Raw genomic sequence first — 19,300 nt, 5'->3', positions numbered from 1 at the left:
ACAAACTGAGGGTTGCTGGGGGGAGGGGGGTTGGGAGAGGGGGGGTGGGGTTATGGACATTGGGGAGGGTATGTGCTATGGTGAGTGCTGTGAAGTGTGTAAACCTGGCAATTCACAGACCTGTACCCCTGGGGATAAAAATATATGTTTATAAAAAATAAAATTAAAAAAAAAATCCCCCCCCCCAAAAAAAAAGAAAAAAGAAAACACTGAAAGACATTGAGTTAGTGACCCGGGCTTTCACCATAAGAAACCAGAAAGAAAAAAGTAGATTAAACTCAAAAGTGACAGAAGAAAGGAATAATAAAGTTCAGAATGGAAATCAGGGAAACCGAAAGAGAAGATAATAGAGAAAATTAATTAAACTAAAAATGGCTCTTTCAGAAATCAGTAAAATTGATGAATTTCAATAAAATTTTAGAAAAAAAAGGGTGAAGACAAAAAAATACCAATATTCGGAATGAGATAAGTGACAGCAACCTATACTCTACAAAACATTAAAAAGATAGTGAGAAAATACCATAGATAATTTGGTGGGTAAGATTTGGTAGAATTGACAAAATGAATAAAATCATTGAAAAACACAAGCTATCAAAGCTCACTCAAGGAGAAATCAATAACTTGAATAGCCTTGCATCTATTAAAAAATAGAATATTTAGCTTAAAATCTTCCCATAAAGAAAACTCTAGGCAAAAATGGCTCCACTGGACCATTGGCTTCAAAAATGGCTTCAAAGGACCAATTCTATGCAAATCCTTCCAGAAAATTGAAGAGGAGAGAATACTTTCCAACTTACTTAATGAGACCAGCATCATACTAATTCCAAAAATGAGACAAAGATATTATAAGTCAAGAAAACAACAGACTAATGTCCCTCATGAATGTAGATGCAAAAATTATTAACAAAATTTTAGCAAATTGAACCTAACAATACCTGATAGGGATAACACATTATTACCAGATAGAGTTCATCTCAGAAATCCAAAGTTGGCTTAACTTTAAAGATCAAGCAGTGTAATCTGTATCAGTTCTCTAAAATACAAAAATCACATGATCATCCCACTAGATACAAAAAGTCATTGACATAAATGTGAAGCCTAAAACTAGAAAAATTCTAGATGAAGACAGTAAAAATTCTTTTGACCTTGTGTTAAGTAAAAATTTCTTAAATATGGCATGAAAGGTATGATTCATTGAAGAAAAAAATTGATAAATTGGACATCATCCAAATGTAAAATGTCGGGGCACCTGGGTGGCCCAGTAGGTTAAGCATCTGCCTTCGACTCAGGTCATGATCCTGGGGTCTGGGATCGAGCTCCGTATCAGGCTCCCTGCTTCTCCCTCCCCCTCTACCCCACTCTCTCTCTTGCTTTCTCTCAAATAAATAAAAATAAAACCTTTAAAAACCCCACTCTTTCTCTTGCTTTCTCTCAAATAAATAAAAATAAAACCTTTAAAAAAATGTAAAATCTTCTTTCTTCAAAAGACATTTTTAAAATAATGAGAAGATGTCATAGACCAGGAAAAAATATTTTGAAATTATATATCTGATCAAAGATTTGCATGCAGAATATATTTTAAAACACACATACTCAAAACTCAGTAAGAAAATAACCAACCTCATTTTTTTTCATGGGCAAAATATCAAAATCAAAGAAGATACATTGTCGGTAAACGGGCAAATAAAGAGATGCTCAACCTCAGTAATGGGGAGATTCAAATGGAAAATACAATGCAATAACACCACCCTCCAACTACACTGGCTGGCATCTGTAAACATTGACTCTACCAACTAAGAGCAAGGATACTGAACTCTCACACATTATTGATGAACATGTAAAATGGTACAACTGCTTTAGAAAGCAATTTAGCCATCTTTTTTATAAGACATACACCTAACCTATAGTCCAACTATTCCATTCCTAGGTGTCTACCCAAGAGAAATGAACATATCTGTCCGAAGACCTGTACGTGAGTATTCATAATGGCTTTATTTGTGAGAGACAAAAACTGGAGAAAAATAACCAACAGTAGGTGAATCGATATGTAAATTATAGTAATGATAATGATATGATAATGATATAATGATATAATATATCATTGTAATGGAATACTACTTGGCAATAAAAAAGTATAAATGATTGATACACTAATAGCAGGAGTGAATCTCAAAATAACTATGCTTGGTGTAAAAAAACCGACACAAAAGAATATAACACATACACCATTTATGTTAAATTCTAGGATATGCAAACAAATCTATAGTGACAAAAGGCAGATCAGTGGTTCCCTGGGGACAGAGGGATGAGGCAGAGAGGGAGGGAATCACCAAGGGGCACAAAGAAACTTTGGGGACTGATGGATATATTCCTTATCTTAATTGTGGTGATGGCTTCAGAGGTGTATACGCATGTGTAAACTACCAAATTATACACTTAAAACATGTTCAGTTGTATATCAACTCTATCTCAACACTGTTAACAAGTACATCATAAATATTAAACACACACAAAATATATATGGAAAATGTACATACTAGTCTTATGATTATGCTGATGCATGGGACTCTGAAACTTTTAGCAGGTCTAAAGCTACTTATTTACCTTTCTCCAAGCTTCCTCCTTCTATACTGTTAATGAGCAACCGCCCCTGATTCAACCCCCCAAGTAAGAACCTTTGCTTCATCCCAGACTCTACTCTCTTCCTCACTCTCCTTGCCCTTCCCCATGACACTAGAGCACCACCACTTTACCCCAGGCACATTATTACAAGGCTCTTCTCATTGTTTTTAATCCCTCGAGCCTCACCCCCCACCCTCCACCCCTCTATCCTCACCAAAGAGGTCTGCGTTATCATGTCTTTCTTAACCAGGCCCTTACCAGCATTTCCTGGCTAAAATCTAACCAACCAGCCTCCTCTTCCCACTCCCCAAGCCACTTCACATTCCCACTCATTACTCGAAGCTTCCTGAATATGGTGTGTCCTTTCATACCATCAAGCCTTTATTCAAGCTTCTCCCCTGTTATCCCTGCCCCTCCCGAGAGCACAGAACAAATCATACTGACCTTCCTCATCCAGCCCAGGACCTAGACAATATAGAAGCAGGCCACCCTGCTGTAAGCCGACCTGCAAAATGTCACTTTGCAAAACTGACTGTGTTTTCGTTTGTCCTTACAACACCATTTTCAGGAAAGTCCGATTTTGTCTGTTTCACTTCCCGTGTTATTCATAAGAGCAGATGCTCAGTAAATTTATATGAAACAGATACTAGCTTCTATTATCAAAAATACAAAATTATGACTGGCCAAAAGATTAAACGCAAAGAAAGCACCTATTTCCCTAAAGCAATGTCTGAGAAGGCTTTCCAAAGCTCTGGCTCATCCTCTGGTTTTCCTTCTCAGTTTCACAGAAATGTTTGTTTTACCCCAAGGCATAAACTCCACAGTTTGTGAGACAAATTAACTGGAGCTAGCAACGGTGGGCTTCGGGAGGGAGAAAGTAAGAAGGAAAGCCCAGAATGAGGCGGCCCTTGGGAGGTTGATTGGCTGTATGCTCGTATATGGCCACAAGGGGGTGCCAGCCACCTTGGTAAGCAGCCAAACCCACGCGAGGGGCGCCCCGCTGCTCGTCTGCTGTGTGGCCCACATCCCTAAAAGAAACATCTCTTTGGACAGAAGCGTCTTGATTGACAGGTCTTTTCAGGAGAAAACAAAAACAAAAACAAACTTCTCCAAAAACAAATCAAGGCAAACCAGAGTCCCTAGATAGTTGTATGTTTTCTAAATCTTTCCTCTAGAACATTGCTTGGTTTTTGTTAGAGCTCATTACGTGTTCTCTCGCTACTTGAGCCGAGGAAACCGAACTGATGGTAAAACAGACATGGCTTCGGGGTTCCAGATGTTCAGACACCCACTGCAGTACCAGGCAAGGATTTATTCCAGTGCCCCCCCCCCGCATCATTAACAACTTCATTTGAAAGAACGTTAGATTAAATCGGATGGCTAATGCAATGACCAGCACCTACGCAGAGGAACCAGGGTTCAAACGAAAACATGGAGAGAAACAGAATGCATTTAAAAGGCAAAACAAACAAACAAACAAAGCCAGGCTGAAAAGGATGCCTCTCACCAGACACTGAAACGCAGGGAGCCGCTCACTTATTCCTCTAGACTCACTCTAGCTTACAGTGGCTGCCTCACATGGCATTATTTCCCCTATATCAAGTCCTTCAAGGGATCCTCCCCTCTTCCATCTTTGAGCGGTGAAAATGCTCTACTAGGAGTAACTATGATTTAATCAGTTGTGGGGGGGATGAAATGTAAAATTATATGATAATTCAGCTTAATTTTAAGAGACTATTTATACCATTCACTGTCTTAATAAGATGACCTCATAGGTCAAGTATAGAAACAGCTAAAGATAAGTAAGTTTCTTTCCCCTGGTTTAGGCAAGGGAGCTGACCCAGAGCATTTGCTGTCTTCTACAAAGGTCCAGTTTGTAATTTTTCTCATTGCACTTCTCTGGATGAAATAAGAGAGTTTATGGAAGACCATGCAACCCACGTCTCAAACAAGGACATACCTTAAACACAAACTAACCAAAGCAAAAGGGAAGGCAAATTCATTGAAAGTCTTAACTGACCAGCTCACCCACATAAAATGCCTCTGTGCCTTGGTCTGCAACTTGAGATCTGGAACCCTTTTATGGACCACAAGGAAAAGACATTCTAGCTCTTAAGAAATAAAAATCCGCCTCCAATTGCCCAGCATTTAAGTCTCAATGACCATAATACCCTAGAGTAGAGAGCTTGTTTCCATCTGGCAACCTAGCAATCATCACCATTCCGTCCTTACACCTCCTGCAAAGTGCCGTCACAAGAGGCTGGGAAAGCATCCTTGGACCCCGAACAAGTTCACAGAAAAGATCCACCACTCCCCACAGAGGCAAGTCAACTACTACTGCACGCATCCTGGCTTAATTATTTTGATGTGCTTGGTTTCATTTTTCTGTACTGGTCTTTATTACTGTGGATGTTTATAGAGAAATATGGTCACTTTTACCTTCCTAATGAATTCCTCATTGCTTGTGGTGACCGATGGTGACCATACCATAGCATGATGTCATTTAAGTCCCAAAGAAGACCTACCACCCTTTTTTAAAGTTTTGACAGAGACTATGCCTTAAAAAAGGAATCACCAGAAAAAAGTTAGATAGGGGTGCCTGGGTGGCTCAGTGGGTTAAAGCCTCTGCCTTCGGCTCAGGTCATGATCCCAGGGTCCTGGGATCGAGCCCCGCATTGGGCAGCAGGAAGCCTGCTTCTCCCTCTCTCTCTCTCTGCCTGCCTCTCTGCCTACTTGTGATCTCTGTCAAATAAATAAATAAAATCTTTTTTTAAAAAAAAGTTAGATAATTAAGAAAAAAGTAATCTAAAAGCCCTAATCAGTATGAGAAAGAAAGGAAGGAAGAAAGGAAGGAAAGAAGGAAGGAAAGATTTAAAGAAAAAGAAACCTGCTACATGCTTATTCAGTGCTGGTTCACTGATGATAAACTGTCCATTGGGACCACAAGCCAACAGTTAGAAAGCCCCTATTACTTACCCTTCGGGGCAGAGATAGCTTCCTACTTGTTAGGTAGGTTTCTAGGTTCAAACTCACCATATTTGCCAGATAGATATACTTACACAGCGGCTCAACAGCTGTCTAAGACTGTGAAGTTCTTCCACAAAATGTATTTCCCTGCAGACTTGTACTTGGAGTTGACCAAAAACATCTTCCATGAAGAAGGACAGAAGCTGTTCTTGGAACCTGCAGTTTTTCTATAAATGGCATATAAGAAATTGCCTAAGGTAAAGCATGAATAGCTTTGGTAAAATGTTGCTGAAACACCCGACTGATTATTACTTGATGGCTATCTGGAAAAATTAAAATACTGGAGAGAAAGCATCAAACAAGTAGAAAAATGAAAGAGACAAAAACCCTCTGGCTTACCATAAATAGCTTTTTTGTTTTCTTTTTTAATAATCGTATGTTTTTTATGCGGTCTTCCTACAGTAAAACAAAGGGAAATAAGTTTCATCCATAATGACAAATGTCCTTTCAGCCATCATCTTAAGCAGAGCCTAATACTTACTGGAATTGTTGCTTTGAGCCATGCTGCCTTGATGTACAGTGTGTCAACAGCTTGGGACAGTGTTCCCCTTGGGTAACAACCTTTCGCAGAGGAAGATGGCTTGTGCTTGGCAAAGGCAAGAGACAGAATAGCAAAGAGCAACCCAGACCTCCAAATGCAATTCACCTGCATTTCCCTCCACCCCACTCTGGGCTCGTGTCACTGGCAGCAGCCCGAGAGTTCCTTGTGCTGGTTAGATGATTGGATAACCTACTTACTTGAGCTCTCAAGTCCACCTCACCAATGAGATGCTGTGGTAGATCAGTTACAGTGTATATAGAGGAAGATCACTTTGGTTGTTCTATTTTTTTAGAGTTTGCTTCATAACCAAAACTACTTTGACCACAGCATCTGTGACATTAAGAAAAAGTTCAGGTTTACTGGTAAGGTTGGGGCCCCCCCCTTAAAAAAAAAAGTCAGAATTTCAGTTGCATATCACAACAGATTCATTATTTTTAAAAGTCATGCTAAGCCAGTAAAAGAGACTGATCTCCAGGAGGCTGTGTGATTTTTAAAAAATTCCCATATGGAACACTGCATCAAAAACTAATGATGTATTTTTATGGATGTGTTTTATGGTGACTAACATAACACAATAAAATTTTTTAAAAAATAAAATAAAATTCCCATATAAAAAAAAAAAAAACCAACAAAAAACAAAAAAAAACAAACCTCCTTTCTAACCAATATCCCGCCCCCAAAATTAACCAAAGGTAGAATGGACAGCCCTGGGAAACCTGCTCGTGAACTCATATGGGCTTTACACACCTCCCTTGCCAAGCCCTTCTCCAGGATCCCCCTCCCCGCTCAGGGACCACCATTCTTCAGCCAGCATCAAAACCCAAGAGAGGACTCTCCCAATTTTTCTCCAGAATCTTTCCAGCTCAGAAATTATAACTCCCTTAACATAGTCAAGATTTGCTTAGCATAGATAGTAAATTCTCTATCATCTCTTTCTAAAATGACCACCCAGACTTCCCCTCAAGCTCTAGACTTTGAGTGGCATGTACATTTCTTAAGGAAAGAGACCCAAAATTTCCATCTCTGATTCCTCTGCACCTTCCATGATGCCTCCTCTAAAGAAGTACATCCAATATTAGTTCACTGAATACTTTCCTTTCCACATCATGAAATGCTATTGTAACTGCATTTTTAAAAAAAATTATTTCATCAACAAATTTCTGTCAAGGCTCTGCCTATACAAAGACAGTGCTCAATATTAGGGGGCAGAAGCTCCCGAGAACCCAGTCCTCAGTTTTGTCCCAGTTCTTCTTATGGTGGTAGGTATGATTCATTTGAGGTAGCAGCCCCAAGAGGAAGTGGACATAGCCCAGAATTATATAATGAAAAGCAGAGACAGGCCACCAAGCCTAGCAGGCATAGAGTTAATGAAGTATGTGGGCAAGGCAATACTAGGAATCTGGCATGAGCAAGAGATGCCTGAAAACTCAGCAGAGTCGATAACAAGCGTCAGAATCCAAGACTCATGTCAAAATCAAGACAACCAGGCTAGCAAAGGGGCAAGGAGAAAGTATAAAGGAAAGGTCCAAACGCTTAGGGATATTTCCTGCTTTTTCAAAAAAGTAGATTTGGAAAAGCCCTAGCCTCATCTCCACAGGACCACCTCTGCTGACAAAGACACACCCCCTGAAGAGAACTGTTCCACAAAGAGCTGATTGGGAGTGCAAAGGGGAGTTCACTGAAATTTTAGAAAAATTCAGGAAAAGGAAGAATTATTTTTAGCTGGGAGAAGCTTAAACTTTAAGTTTGAATTGGGGCATGAAATACCCTAAGGTGTGTCATTTTTTTGTTTTTCTGAACTGAGTAAATGCCTGTTCAAAATTCCTTTAGACAAAAGAGTGTGAACACCAGGGGTCAAAAGCCCAGATGCCTTCAGAGGGTGTGGGATTAACATACACACCGTGAGTGGGTGGATATAGGACAACCGGAACTGAATTGCTTATTTTGCCACCAAGCCTAAAATCTGCCTAATTATATAGCCCATTAACACACTGTGTGGTTGCACTAAAAGGACCACACAAAACACTTCCAGGAGCTGTTCATTGCCTTGAGCAGCTAATTTGAGGTCCCTGGTGTGTACCAACAAAACATAAGTGTGACACAAATTGCTAATATTGATAAATGAAGGCGATGTGTGTTCTATTTTTTAACTCCTGCTAGTTGCATTTACATAAATGTCTCATGTCTCTCAAACTGTCATGACCCAAGGAGGATCATACACATCCCAAGGAGGCCTCTGCTTTAGTTGACAAGAGACGCAAGGAAACTGGTCATTTTCTTATGACTGAAAACTCTATTGCCCCATTGATCATAGTCATCCAAAGCCCGAGTAGGTAGATCTGCCTCATTAGGGTCCTTCAGTCAAATCTGACCTCCAAGGATGAATCGTGATTGATTAAAAGATGATACTCAAAACACAGGTCCTAAAGACAATTCCAAAAGGGTGTTCCAAAAGTGTCCCAAATAACAGAAGAACCATTAGAATAAGTACATAATGTCTTTGGGGCACCAGTTTGAAATAAAGTCTCTGCTCATCTGGTTGTATTTTTGTGACATCATTTTCACAAGTTCCTTATACAGAACTATATAAAAATGGCTACTAATTACAAGGAGAGTCGGTTTTGAAACTCAGACACAGCTATGCTACGAGTTGTGTAGCCATGGGAAAGTTCCTAATCCTCTCTGAGCTTCAGTTTTTGTCATCATTCAAATGGTGCAATAATTGTACCTACTTCACAGGCCTGTCATGAGCAACAAATAGGGTAATATCAGTAAAACCCTCTGCACAAGGCCAGCCACAGATGCACTCTGGAAGTGATAACTTAGCATCATTATTTTTCAAACAATAAATATGTCTGAGTCTGTCCAGGCACCATAACAAAATATCACAGACTAGATAGCTTCTAAGCAAAAGAAATGTATTTAGCAACATTCTGAAGGCTGGGAAGTCCTAAGATCCACATGTCAGCATGGTCGCACTTTGGTGAAGGCTCTCTTCTGGGTTGTAGTCAACCTCTTCCTGTGTCCTCACGAGGTAAAAGGGACAAGGGATCCCTCTGGAGCCTCTTTTATAAAGATTCGAATCCCATTCATGAGGATGCAGCCCTCATGACCTAACTGTGTCTCAGAGGCCCCACCTAATGCCATCACCTTGGGGTTTAGGTTTCAACATATGAATCTAAGAAGGGAGGGAGACATGAACATTCGGACCATCGCATGTGCAATAAATGTGCAATAAATACTGAATAATGTTGAAGTTTATTACCAGCTTTCAGAATTTTGGAGAAATGGTTGAAGAAAGTGAGAAGAGTTAAGGGTACACGATGATCTGGCAATATTTCAAAGAGTATGTGGGCGTGAGGAGGTCAGTTTCCCCACATATCCAGAAAGCAGACTAGGACCGTTAGGTGGGCATTTTAGAACTGCCACTCCCAGATAATGTATGGAAGAACATGAAAACAATTGATCTGTCCAAAAGCACAATTGGCTACTTCAATTCCTCAATGCCGGCATCCCCTGAATCCCTTAAAATTCATTTCCACCCCCGACACACCCAAGAGAATGCTAGCTGCTCTCTCTGATGGTCAAGCATATCCAATGAGCAAAGGGAGAATCACAACTCACTTGGAGATCTCAGTGGTGCAACTTTGTGTCTGTTCCTCTGTAGGAGGGGAAAACAAACCAAATCAAAACAAAACAAAACCAAAAAAAACCAATTGGGATTCCCAAATTACTAAACCATTTTGTTAACTCTAAGACACATTTGTGGTTTGGATTTTTCCCCCCACATTTTAATATCTCTGAAATTACAACCTGTTTTATGATCCACAGAGACTCATGTTGACATCACCAAGTCAGCCCCGGTGTAGTAGTCCCTCCTTCCCATCATGTCCCTCCTTGGAATTGTGTGTATGGCTATTACTACGTGTGATTTTCATGGCCGTTCAAATATCTTTAGAAAGATTGCACTATGATTCAGCAATGAAATAAAAGTTACTGTGTTCACAGAAAGGCACAGAACAGCAGTGGGATGCAAATCTGCTGTTGGAGAAGCAAATATTTATCTTTGGAAGAATGACTAAAATTACGTATTTTCTTGCAGGGCCACAACCAAGTGCTCAGTGGTAAGAAAGCAAAGGCTGATGAATCACTGAACTCTACCTCTGAAACCAATAATACACTATATGTTACTTAATTGAATCTGAATTTAAAACAATAAATAAAAATAGAAAGTCATTCTTATATCCCCCCAGAAAATAAAATAATATTTAATGCTTCAAACTATTTTCTAAATGATGCCCTTGTGTCCTCGGTGCAATTGCAACTCTTTAATAAGCTTTACTGAATAAATGTGACTCCTGAGATTTGAGAGAGCTTATAGAGCAGTTGCATGCATAATTTATTTCATAAGGTATATATAACATAGACTCAAAATTGTAATTTGTCATAAATAGGTACTACGAATGTAATATACAATGACATTTTTTTCATATAGATACCTCATTGTTCTAGTCACATTTGTTGACATGACTTATTTTCCCCCATTGAATTTTCCTGGCAATTTTATTGAAAATCAATTACTCTATATATGTGAGTCTATTTCTGAATTCTGTTGTGTTCCATTGATCTATTTACACCAATATTACACTATCTTGATGACTGTGGAGCTTCTTATTAATTCTTGAAAACAGGTAGTGAAGTCCTCCAATATTGTTCTTTTTCAGGATCATTTTGGCTCTTCTATAGCCTTTGAATTTCACATTAACTTTATAACCAGCTTGTAAATTCTTTTAAAATAATCCTACTGGAACCCTGACTGGATGGTCATAACTTTAGAGATCAACTTATAGAGGTAGACATAATGATAAAATAGAGGCTTCCAATCCATGAACAATTTACCACTCCATTTATTAGATATTTAATTTCTCTCTATAATATTGTGTAGTTTTCAAGGCAGAGGATCATGGGGGAAGAGAGGAAAATATAAAATGGGGTGGATGAAAGACAGAGGGAGACAAACAACAAGAGACTCTTAATCTCAGGCAACAAACTGAGGGTTGCTAGAGGGGAGAGGGGTGGGAGGGATGGGGTGGTTGGGTGATGGACACTGAGGAGGGAATGCGCTATGGTGAGCTCTGTGAATTGTGTAAGACTGATGAATCATCAGACCTGTATCCCTGAAACAAATAATACATTACATGTTAATTTAAAAATTAAAAAATAAAAAAAACATTTAAAAACATAAAGAAAAATATTTTGTAGTTTTCATTATATAGGTTTTGCACATTTTTAAAATTTATTTATTCCTAAGTAGTTTACATTTTGATTTTCTTGTAAATGGTATTATTTCTTAGTTTTATATATGGCTTAGTAACACAGGATATATCTTGGTGAATGTTCAATGTGCACTTGTAAAGAATGTGTATTCTATGGTTATGGTATCACCTAAATATATCAGTCAAGCTGGTGAAGAGTGTCACTCAAATCTTCTATATCCTTATTGATATTTTGTCATTTATTCTATCACATACTGATAAAGGAGTACTAAAATCTCAAGAAGAAGGAGGAGGAGGAGGAGGGGAAAGCATCACATCATAGTTTAATTATCAGCACTTTTTCCTCTCTTAGTGATAAATAAAATAATGGAACAACTTTGAATGTATGGTATCTTTAATTTCTTTAATGACCTCAGTGATTGGAGAAATTCCTTAGGATCATAAATCCTAAAATCCATATAGTTAAAAATAAGAAGTAAGTGTATATATTTTAAATCAGTCATTCCATAAACAGCTCTGAAATCCCAATAGGACTTTTCTAGGATAGAGCCAGAAGATATAGATAAGAAACAGTCATAGATTGAACAAAATACTTAATATGGTGATATCTTGATTTTGTCCTTTCAGAAAAGGTTGGTCCCTCTCTGTCAATTCCACCCAGGAAATATGTTTATCTTGTGTTTACATCATCAGAAGGATGGATGAGACCAGGCTAGAGAAAGAATGAAGAGTGTTGTAAATGGTCTGGATGGGAAAGAAAAGGGATATGGAAGCTGGACTCATGGAACAGCATGAAGAAGAAAAGTGCATGAAAATCCTCTGAGAATCAGCCCGTGTTCCTTGCCCTGTGCTAGGTGGCTTGAACTCTACATGTTTTTCCTTTGCGTCATTAATCCATTCAGTCACCAAATATTGTTTGAGTGCTTGTTATTTCCCAGGCTTAATGGGGCTTAGGATGCATCAATAAACAAAACAGAAAATCACTTATTTCATACAACATTCTTGTGGTAGTGGAGGAAGGAGAGGACAGAAAATATGTAAACACATAAAACTTATGTAAGTTATAAATGAGTTATACACAGTTAGAAAATGATAGATGCTTTGGAGAAAATGGGATGAAATAAGGGTGATGTTGGGGCTCAGATGAGGATGGTCTGTAAACAGGATGATCACAGAAGGTTCAATGGAAAGGTAACATTTAACCAACAGTAGAATGAAGTAAAGGAATTAGTCATGGGGATATTTATTCAGTCACAAGTTACAGTCAATGCAAAGACATTAGGAAAGGTACATGGTTAGTGTGCTCAGTGCAGCTAGGAAGCCTGTGTGATCAAAGCAGAGCAAGTGAGGAGGATGGAAGAATGTGACATCAAAGAGGAAACGTGGACATGGGTCAGAGCCTTTGAAGCCATTAGTGGGACTTAAGCTTCCACTCTTGGTCATATGGAAGATTTGCACAAAGGAGGTACATCATCTGACTTAGGTTCTTTATTTTTTTAAATATTTTATTTATTTATTTATTTATTTAATTTTTTATTTATTTGACAGAGAGAGAGCACTAGCAGAGGGAGTGGCAGGCAGAGGGAGAGGGAGAAGTACTTCTCCACAGAGCAGGGAAAGCCTGATATGGGACTCGATCCCAGGATCCCAGGATCCCAGGATCATGACCTGAGCTGAAGGCAGTCACTTAACCAACTGAGCCACCCAGGTGCCCATGGCCTAGGATCTTTAAAAAGAAAACAGGACCCAAATATCTGCAAAGGAATGAATGGATAATCCAGGTGTAAGATACCCATACAATAGAATGTGAGTCATAAAAAGGAATGAATTACTGACATGCTACACTATGGATAAACTCGAAAACTATACGCTGCATAAAAGACCCTGAACACAAAAGATCACATAGTGTATGATTTCACTTCTGGGAAATATCCAGAATGGGTAAATACATGAAGACATAGAACAGTTTGATGGTTGCCAGGGCTGAGAGGAGGGGGCATAGAGAGTCATTGCTGGGTTCCTTTTGAGAGTAATCCAGGTTTGGAACTGGATAGAAGTGGTGGTTGCACAACATTATGAATGTACTCAATGCAAACGAATTACTCATTTTTACGTGACTTTCACCTCAATAAAAGAAAAATAGGAAGGAAAGGAAAAGAAAGGAAAGGAGGATGAGGTAAAGAAAGAAGGAGAGAAAGAGAGAGAAGCAAGGAGAGCCCAGCTGCTGAAGCAGCAGGAGGGAAAGAAGCTATCTCTGAGTCATAGCTACACCAAGTCTTGTCTGATGTCATGCTCCTTTCCTTCTTACTCAATCCAGAAGGAATTTTTTTTTAACTATATTGCAAATGTGAACATTTTAGTAGTTCCAGAAAAACATTTTTTTAAGATTTTACTTGTTTATTTGACAGAGAGAGAGAGAGACCACAAGTAGGCAGAGAGGCAGGCAGAGAAGCGGGGGGAAGCAGGCTCCCTGCTGAGCAGAGAACCCAATGCAGGGCTTGATTCCAGGACCCTGAGATCATGACCTGACCTGAAGACAGAGGCTTAACCCACTGAGCCACCCAGGTGCCCCCAGAAAAACATTTTTAAGGGGAAAAGAATCCTACCTCATCCAATTTTTAAAACATATTTAGATCCATCTGAATGCTTTCTTAAAGAGGTGAAATCATGCCCAGCTTACTTGTTTTTCTACTGAACCTAGAATTCATGGAATTAAGAGAGGCCTTGACTGCCATGTGTGGCCCCTTAATATTCCACAGGCTGGTTGGGAGGAGACTACTTTCATATCCTAAAATAGAGGTGATAGTTAAATACTTCTCATTATATTTGAAAATGTAGGTAATTTTAGAGCATCTGGTATTGCTCCATTTTACAGAATCCAAGGAAGTTTAATCATATAGCCAAGTGACCCTTAGATCAAAGAGGCAGGGGATTTCATCCATGTTCACGAGACCCCAAAGCCCTCTGTTTCTCACTGCCTGTGCAACCTCCAACCACACTGGAGAATAGGACACAAGGCATGTCAGAGGTTGTGATGGACACTACAGACAACAATAGGTGGGAAGGTGATCTGAGGAAAAAGAAGCAAGAAGAAAAAAGTAAGGAAGAGCAAAACAATTGTTTGTGGTATTTGACAGCCTTTGCATTTACATTATGAAAATATCTAACTTTATACTAAACATCGCAAAGTATCCCTTTACTTTTCTTCCCAATATTCTGAGAGGTGAAAAAGGTCTTGTTTTTTCCAGTTTGCAGGTGGGAGACCTGAGATGGAAAAAGGTAAAATGACTTTCTCGAAGGCACAGAACCAGAAAGGAGCAAACCTAGCCTTGACCCTTGTTTTTGAGAAACAAACCCAATGGTATTTCCACTGGACAATTTTGCCTCTGGGTTTATAAGCAAACATGATTTATGTATGACTCCAAGGTCTTCTGAAGGGAAATATAAAAATAAACCTACTATTAAAACATTATTAGACATACCAATAACTGTTTTTCAGTATCAATCTTCTTCATAGCTCTGTAGATTTTTGGCTCTCTTGGCATTTGCAGATTTGACACATTGGTACCATCCATATTGGCCATTCATTCTCTGGCAATGGAACGTGCATCATCCATAAATCCTGCAAAGAATATGGTATCCTAACCACGATTTAAAAAATCAAAAATCGGGGCGCCTGGGTGGCTCAGTCGCCTAAGCGTCTACCTTCAGCTCGGGTCATGATCCCAGGGTCCTGGAATCGAGCCCCGCATCAGGCTCCCGCCGAGCCGGGGAGCTTCTCCCTATCCCTCTGCCTGCCATTCTGCCTACTTGTGGACTCACTTGAGCTCTCTCTCTCAAATAAATAAAATCTTAAATAAATAAATAAATAATAAATAATAAAAAATTAGAAGCAGATTATCATATCCTACCACAAAGGATGACAGAAAGCAGATCTCTGCTGCTGTCCCCTTCCCTGAGCCCAGGGAAGAAGCTAAAGAAAAGGGAGAAGAAGGAAGCACAAGGCAGAAATCCAGGCATCCTCCAAAGTCTTTTCAAAGCACATATGACTTAAAAACAGCTTTTCTACCTCATTTTTGAAGTGCATTAAAAATAAGGTTTGCAGTAATAATAGCAAGAATGGAGACAGAATTTAGAAATCATATTGTGAGAGTCCTAGAAATAGATGTACCTTTTCCATCAAGATGGATTAATTATTGGTCTTTCTCTTCAGTCCTAGGGCCCTGCGGCAAACAGCACAAACACCTGATAGAATTTACTCAGACTGAGCAATGCATTTGAACCTGAACTTGCAGACCACTAGCAACATGATTGCTCCCTTAAGGACTTCCCCTCACATTCAGAGTAAAAGCTGAAGTCCCTTCAATGGCCTAAAGGCCTACCTGATTTTGCCCATTGTCCTTACCTTTTTGTCCTTTTGTCCTACTGCTATCCCCTTGCTCTCCTGATCTAGCCACAAAACCTCCTTGTTGCTCTTCCAACTCACCAAGCACACCTTTATCTAAGGCCTTTGTACTTGCTGTTCCCTCTGCCAGAAATGCTTTTCCCCCCAGATATCTGCATGGCCAGCTCTTTCAAATCTTTCAAGATCTGATTCAAATACCACTTTCTCAGCAAGACTTTCCCAGGATATCTATTGGGAGCTGAATGTTGTCCCCACCCCCCAAAACTCATTTGTTGAAAACCTAACCCTAGAATGGGTTGGATGCTATTTGGAGATAGGGTCTGCAAAGATGTAACCTAGTTAAAATGAAGTCCTCTGGGTAGGCCCTAATCCAGTAAGACTGTGTCTTCATAAGAAGAGGGGCATTAACACACAGACATACGTAGAGGCCATCTGCAAGCCAAGGAGGGAAGCCTGAGGCAAAACCAACCCTCCTGACACCTTGATGTCTGGCTTCCAGCTTCCAGAAGGATGAGAAAATAAATTTCTGTTGTTGAAGCACCCAGGCTGTGGGACTTTGTTATGGCAGCCCCAGCCAATAATACACTACCCTAATAGAAGTAACCCCACCCTCAGCTCCTCTAACCCATTTTCTGTTCTCTTTTTTTCAAAGCCCTTGTCATTATCCAACATATGATATATTCTACTTATGCATTTTGTTTACCACATCTATCTCCCTTCACTAAAATCTATACTCTCCCAGAGCAGGGATTTTTTTTTTTTTAAGATTTTATTTATTTATTTGACAGAGAGAGAGATCACAAGTAAGCAGAGAGGGGGAAGAGGGAAGCAGTCTCCCCGCTGATCTCAGAGTCAGATGTGGGACTCAATCCCAGGACCCTGAGATCATGACCTGAGCCGAAGGCAGAGGCTTAACCCACTGAGCCACCTAGGCGCCCCATCTCCCAGAGCAGGAATTTTTGTCTGCTTGTTCATCCATCGCTATTACACCTGTTCTAAAGAGTGCCTGGTGCATAGTATATGTTCGATAAATAGTGTTGGGTTATTGGATACACCCCAACATGTGTATGTACCACCCAACACCCCATGAAGGAGGAAAGACCAAAGGCGGTCAGGGTTCAGAGAAAGAAGGAAGAAGACATTTGGACGCTGACACAATAAACTTCTCCAGAGACAGTCTCTCAGATGTTTATTCTCCACCCACTTCTGAGCTCTGCTGGGCAGCCACAAGCAGCTCTTGATCTTCTAATGGTGCCTAGAAGGTCTACAGAACCCACAGTGGGCACCACCACCCTGCTTTGCATGCTGTTTCCTGTCTCTCCTCTGCATTTCAGACCCACCAGGAAGTGAATAGACCAATCATATCAGCTGACCCACCGCTGGGCCTGACGGGAAGCTCACCAGCCTCTCTGTGTTCAGTGATGCTGGCTGTAAGGGATAGCTTAGCCAGAGCGAGCCATTTTGTTGTTTATGCAGTAAACTTAGATTGACCCTGCCCCCCCAGAGAAACTTACTTAGAAACAAGTCTGGGAAACCAGAAAAATATGACTGACCAGCCCCTGATAACAGAGTCCATATACCAGGACGAGTCAGGTCAGGGGGAGGTAACAGATCCCAGAATACAAGAATGAGCCAAGCCAGGTGGAAACATCCAATCAGGAAAGCACCTCCCTAACCACCCAAGAATGTGGGCCCTGCCTTTTAGGCGCCAGTTCTGACCAGAGTGATAGGCTAGTTCAAATAACTACTATAGGGTGAATTGTAATTCAATTGGCCACCTGTGTGTGGCCAGGCTCAACCAAATGGCCTTTACTCTATAAAAGTTAGTCTGTGAGGCTGGGAGGGGTTGCCACTTTGCAAGAGACGGCCCTGGCCGGTCAGTTTGATTCTCGATGCTTGGCGCGAAATAAGGCTTTGCTTGACCTTCACTTTGTATCAGTCTCGCTCCTTTGACCAAGGACCCAACACTGGCTACTCCTTTTTGTTCTGTTTCTTTTCTCGTTACTTCCTACTCACCAGCTCTTCACCTTACCACAGTTAAACACACCTTTGTTTTTTGTATTGCAAGGCTGGGTGCTGTCTGATGACAAGAATCAGCTAGTAAGAGGTCTCATCCTTCCCACAAACTTGTTTGGGTGCTAATGTCTTACAGAGGTCTGCCCTGAGTCAATGGGTTCTTTTATTCTTCTCAAATGCAATATATATGCAAATGTTTTCTCCGAACAGAGAATTAACTTCAGGTGCCTCTGAGTATTACCTGTCCTCTTCAGCACTTCAGGGGAAGAAAAACTCCACAGTATGCCCCAGGGCACTATTTCTGAGCCTAAAGTTGCAAAAGGAACCAGAAATGATCACCCTAGTAGAGGCTGGGAACAAAAGAAGCCAAGAGTCTCTGAGATGGCCCATAAAATGGGAGACAGAGATTTATTTTTTATTGTAATAAAAGAAATTCTTTGTTATCAAGAAATAGCTAACAACAATGTAGATAACCAGTTATGGATGCCAACAGCGGGGACAGGACCTATATTGGAAATCTCTATACCTTCCTCTCAATTTTGCTGTGAACCTAAACTATAATAAAATAAAGTCTATTTTTGTAATGGCTAGCAAGATAAAACAATACGATAGTAATGATCACAGTTCATGGTTTTGCTATAACAACTCATGGTTGACAGGGAAATTTAATTTTAAATATAATTTTTGTTGACTTCAGGTTATACTCAATGCTGAATATATTGGCCATTCTGTTGCTCAGAGCAGATCTTTTAGTTGCCCACAAAACCATTCCCTTTTAATCCTGCTCACAGAATTTTGTTTGTACCTAGTGGTGGAAGATGAAGTGTGAATGAGCTAAGCCAGCAGTTGGCAAATTATATCCCAAATCTGACTCACGCATTGTTTTTATAAACCCCAAGAGTTTTTATAAACTCACAGATTATTTTTATAAACCCCAAGAGCTGGCTGCCTGGGGTGTGTCTAATTTTTAGGTAGGGCAGAGAGGTGCCTCTCTGGGCTCCACAGTTGGGGAGAGAGAAGGAAATTAGAGGGTGCTGCACCTTATTTCTCTTTTCTGAACATCACTAAAATTCAATTTAGGGGCACCTGGGTGGCTCAGTCAGGTGAGTGGCCAACTCTTGATCTCAGCTCAGGTCTTGATCTCAAGGTTGTAATTTCAAGCCCCATGTTGGGCTCCACACTGTGCATGGAACCTACTTAAAAAAAGAAAGTCTGAAGTGTGTAAGCCTGATGATTCACAGACCTGTACCCCTGGGGCAAATAATACATTATATGTTAATTTAAAAAAATTAATAATAAAAAAAGAATAAAGAAGAATAAAAATGATTTTTTTATTTTATTTTTTATAAACATATATTTTTATCCCCAGGGGTACAGGTCTGTGAATCGCCAGGTTTACATACTTCACAGCAC

General features: G+C 40.0%; 1 protein-coding gene across 1 annotated transcript in view; it reads right to left on the bottom strand.

Annotated features, from left to right (window-relative positions):
• Positions 1–6,301, bottom strand: part of LOC111141972 (interleukin 26) — a 22,004-nt gene extending 15,703 nt beyond the window's left edge. Inside the window, exons 1-3 of the mRNA XM_022494861.1 lie at positions 6,131–6,301; positions 5,989–6,045; positions 5,682–5,816 (exon numbers count right to left, since the gene is read on the bottom strand). Coding sequence (XP_022350569.1) covers positions 5,682–5,816; positions 5,989–6,045; positions 6,131–6,301 — 363 coding nt within the window. The remainder of the gene's footprint in view (positions 1–5,681; positions 5,817–5,988; positions 6,046–6,130) is intronic.
• Positions 6,302–19,300: the final 12,999 nt, after the last annotated feature.

Source organism: Enhydra lutris, unplaced genomic scaffold (genome assembly GCF_002288905.1).
Source record: "Enhydra lutris kenyoni isolate GAN:26980312 unplaced genomic scaffold, ASM228890v2 scaffoldscaffold7, whole genome shotgun sequence".
In the NCBI taxonomy this organism is placed as follows: domain Eukaryota; kingdom Metazoa; phylum Chordata; class Mammalia; order Carnivora; family Mustelidae; genus Enhydra; species Enhydra lutris.
This window is presented reverse-complemented; position numbering and strand designations above follow the sequence as displayed.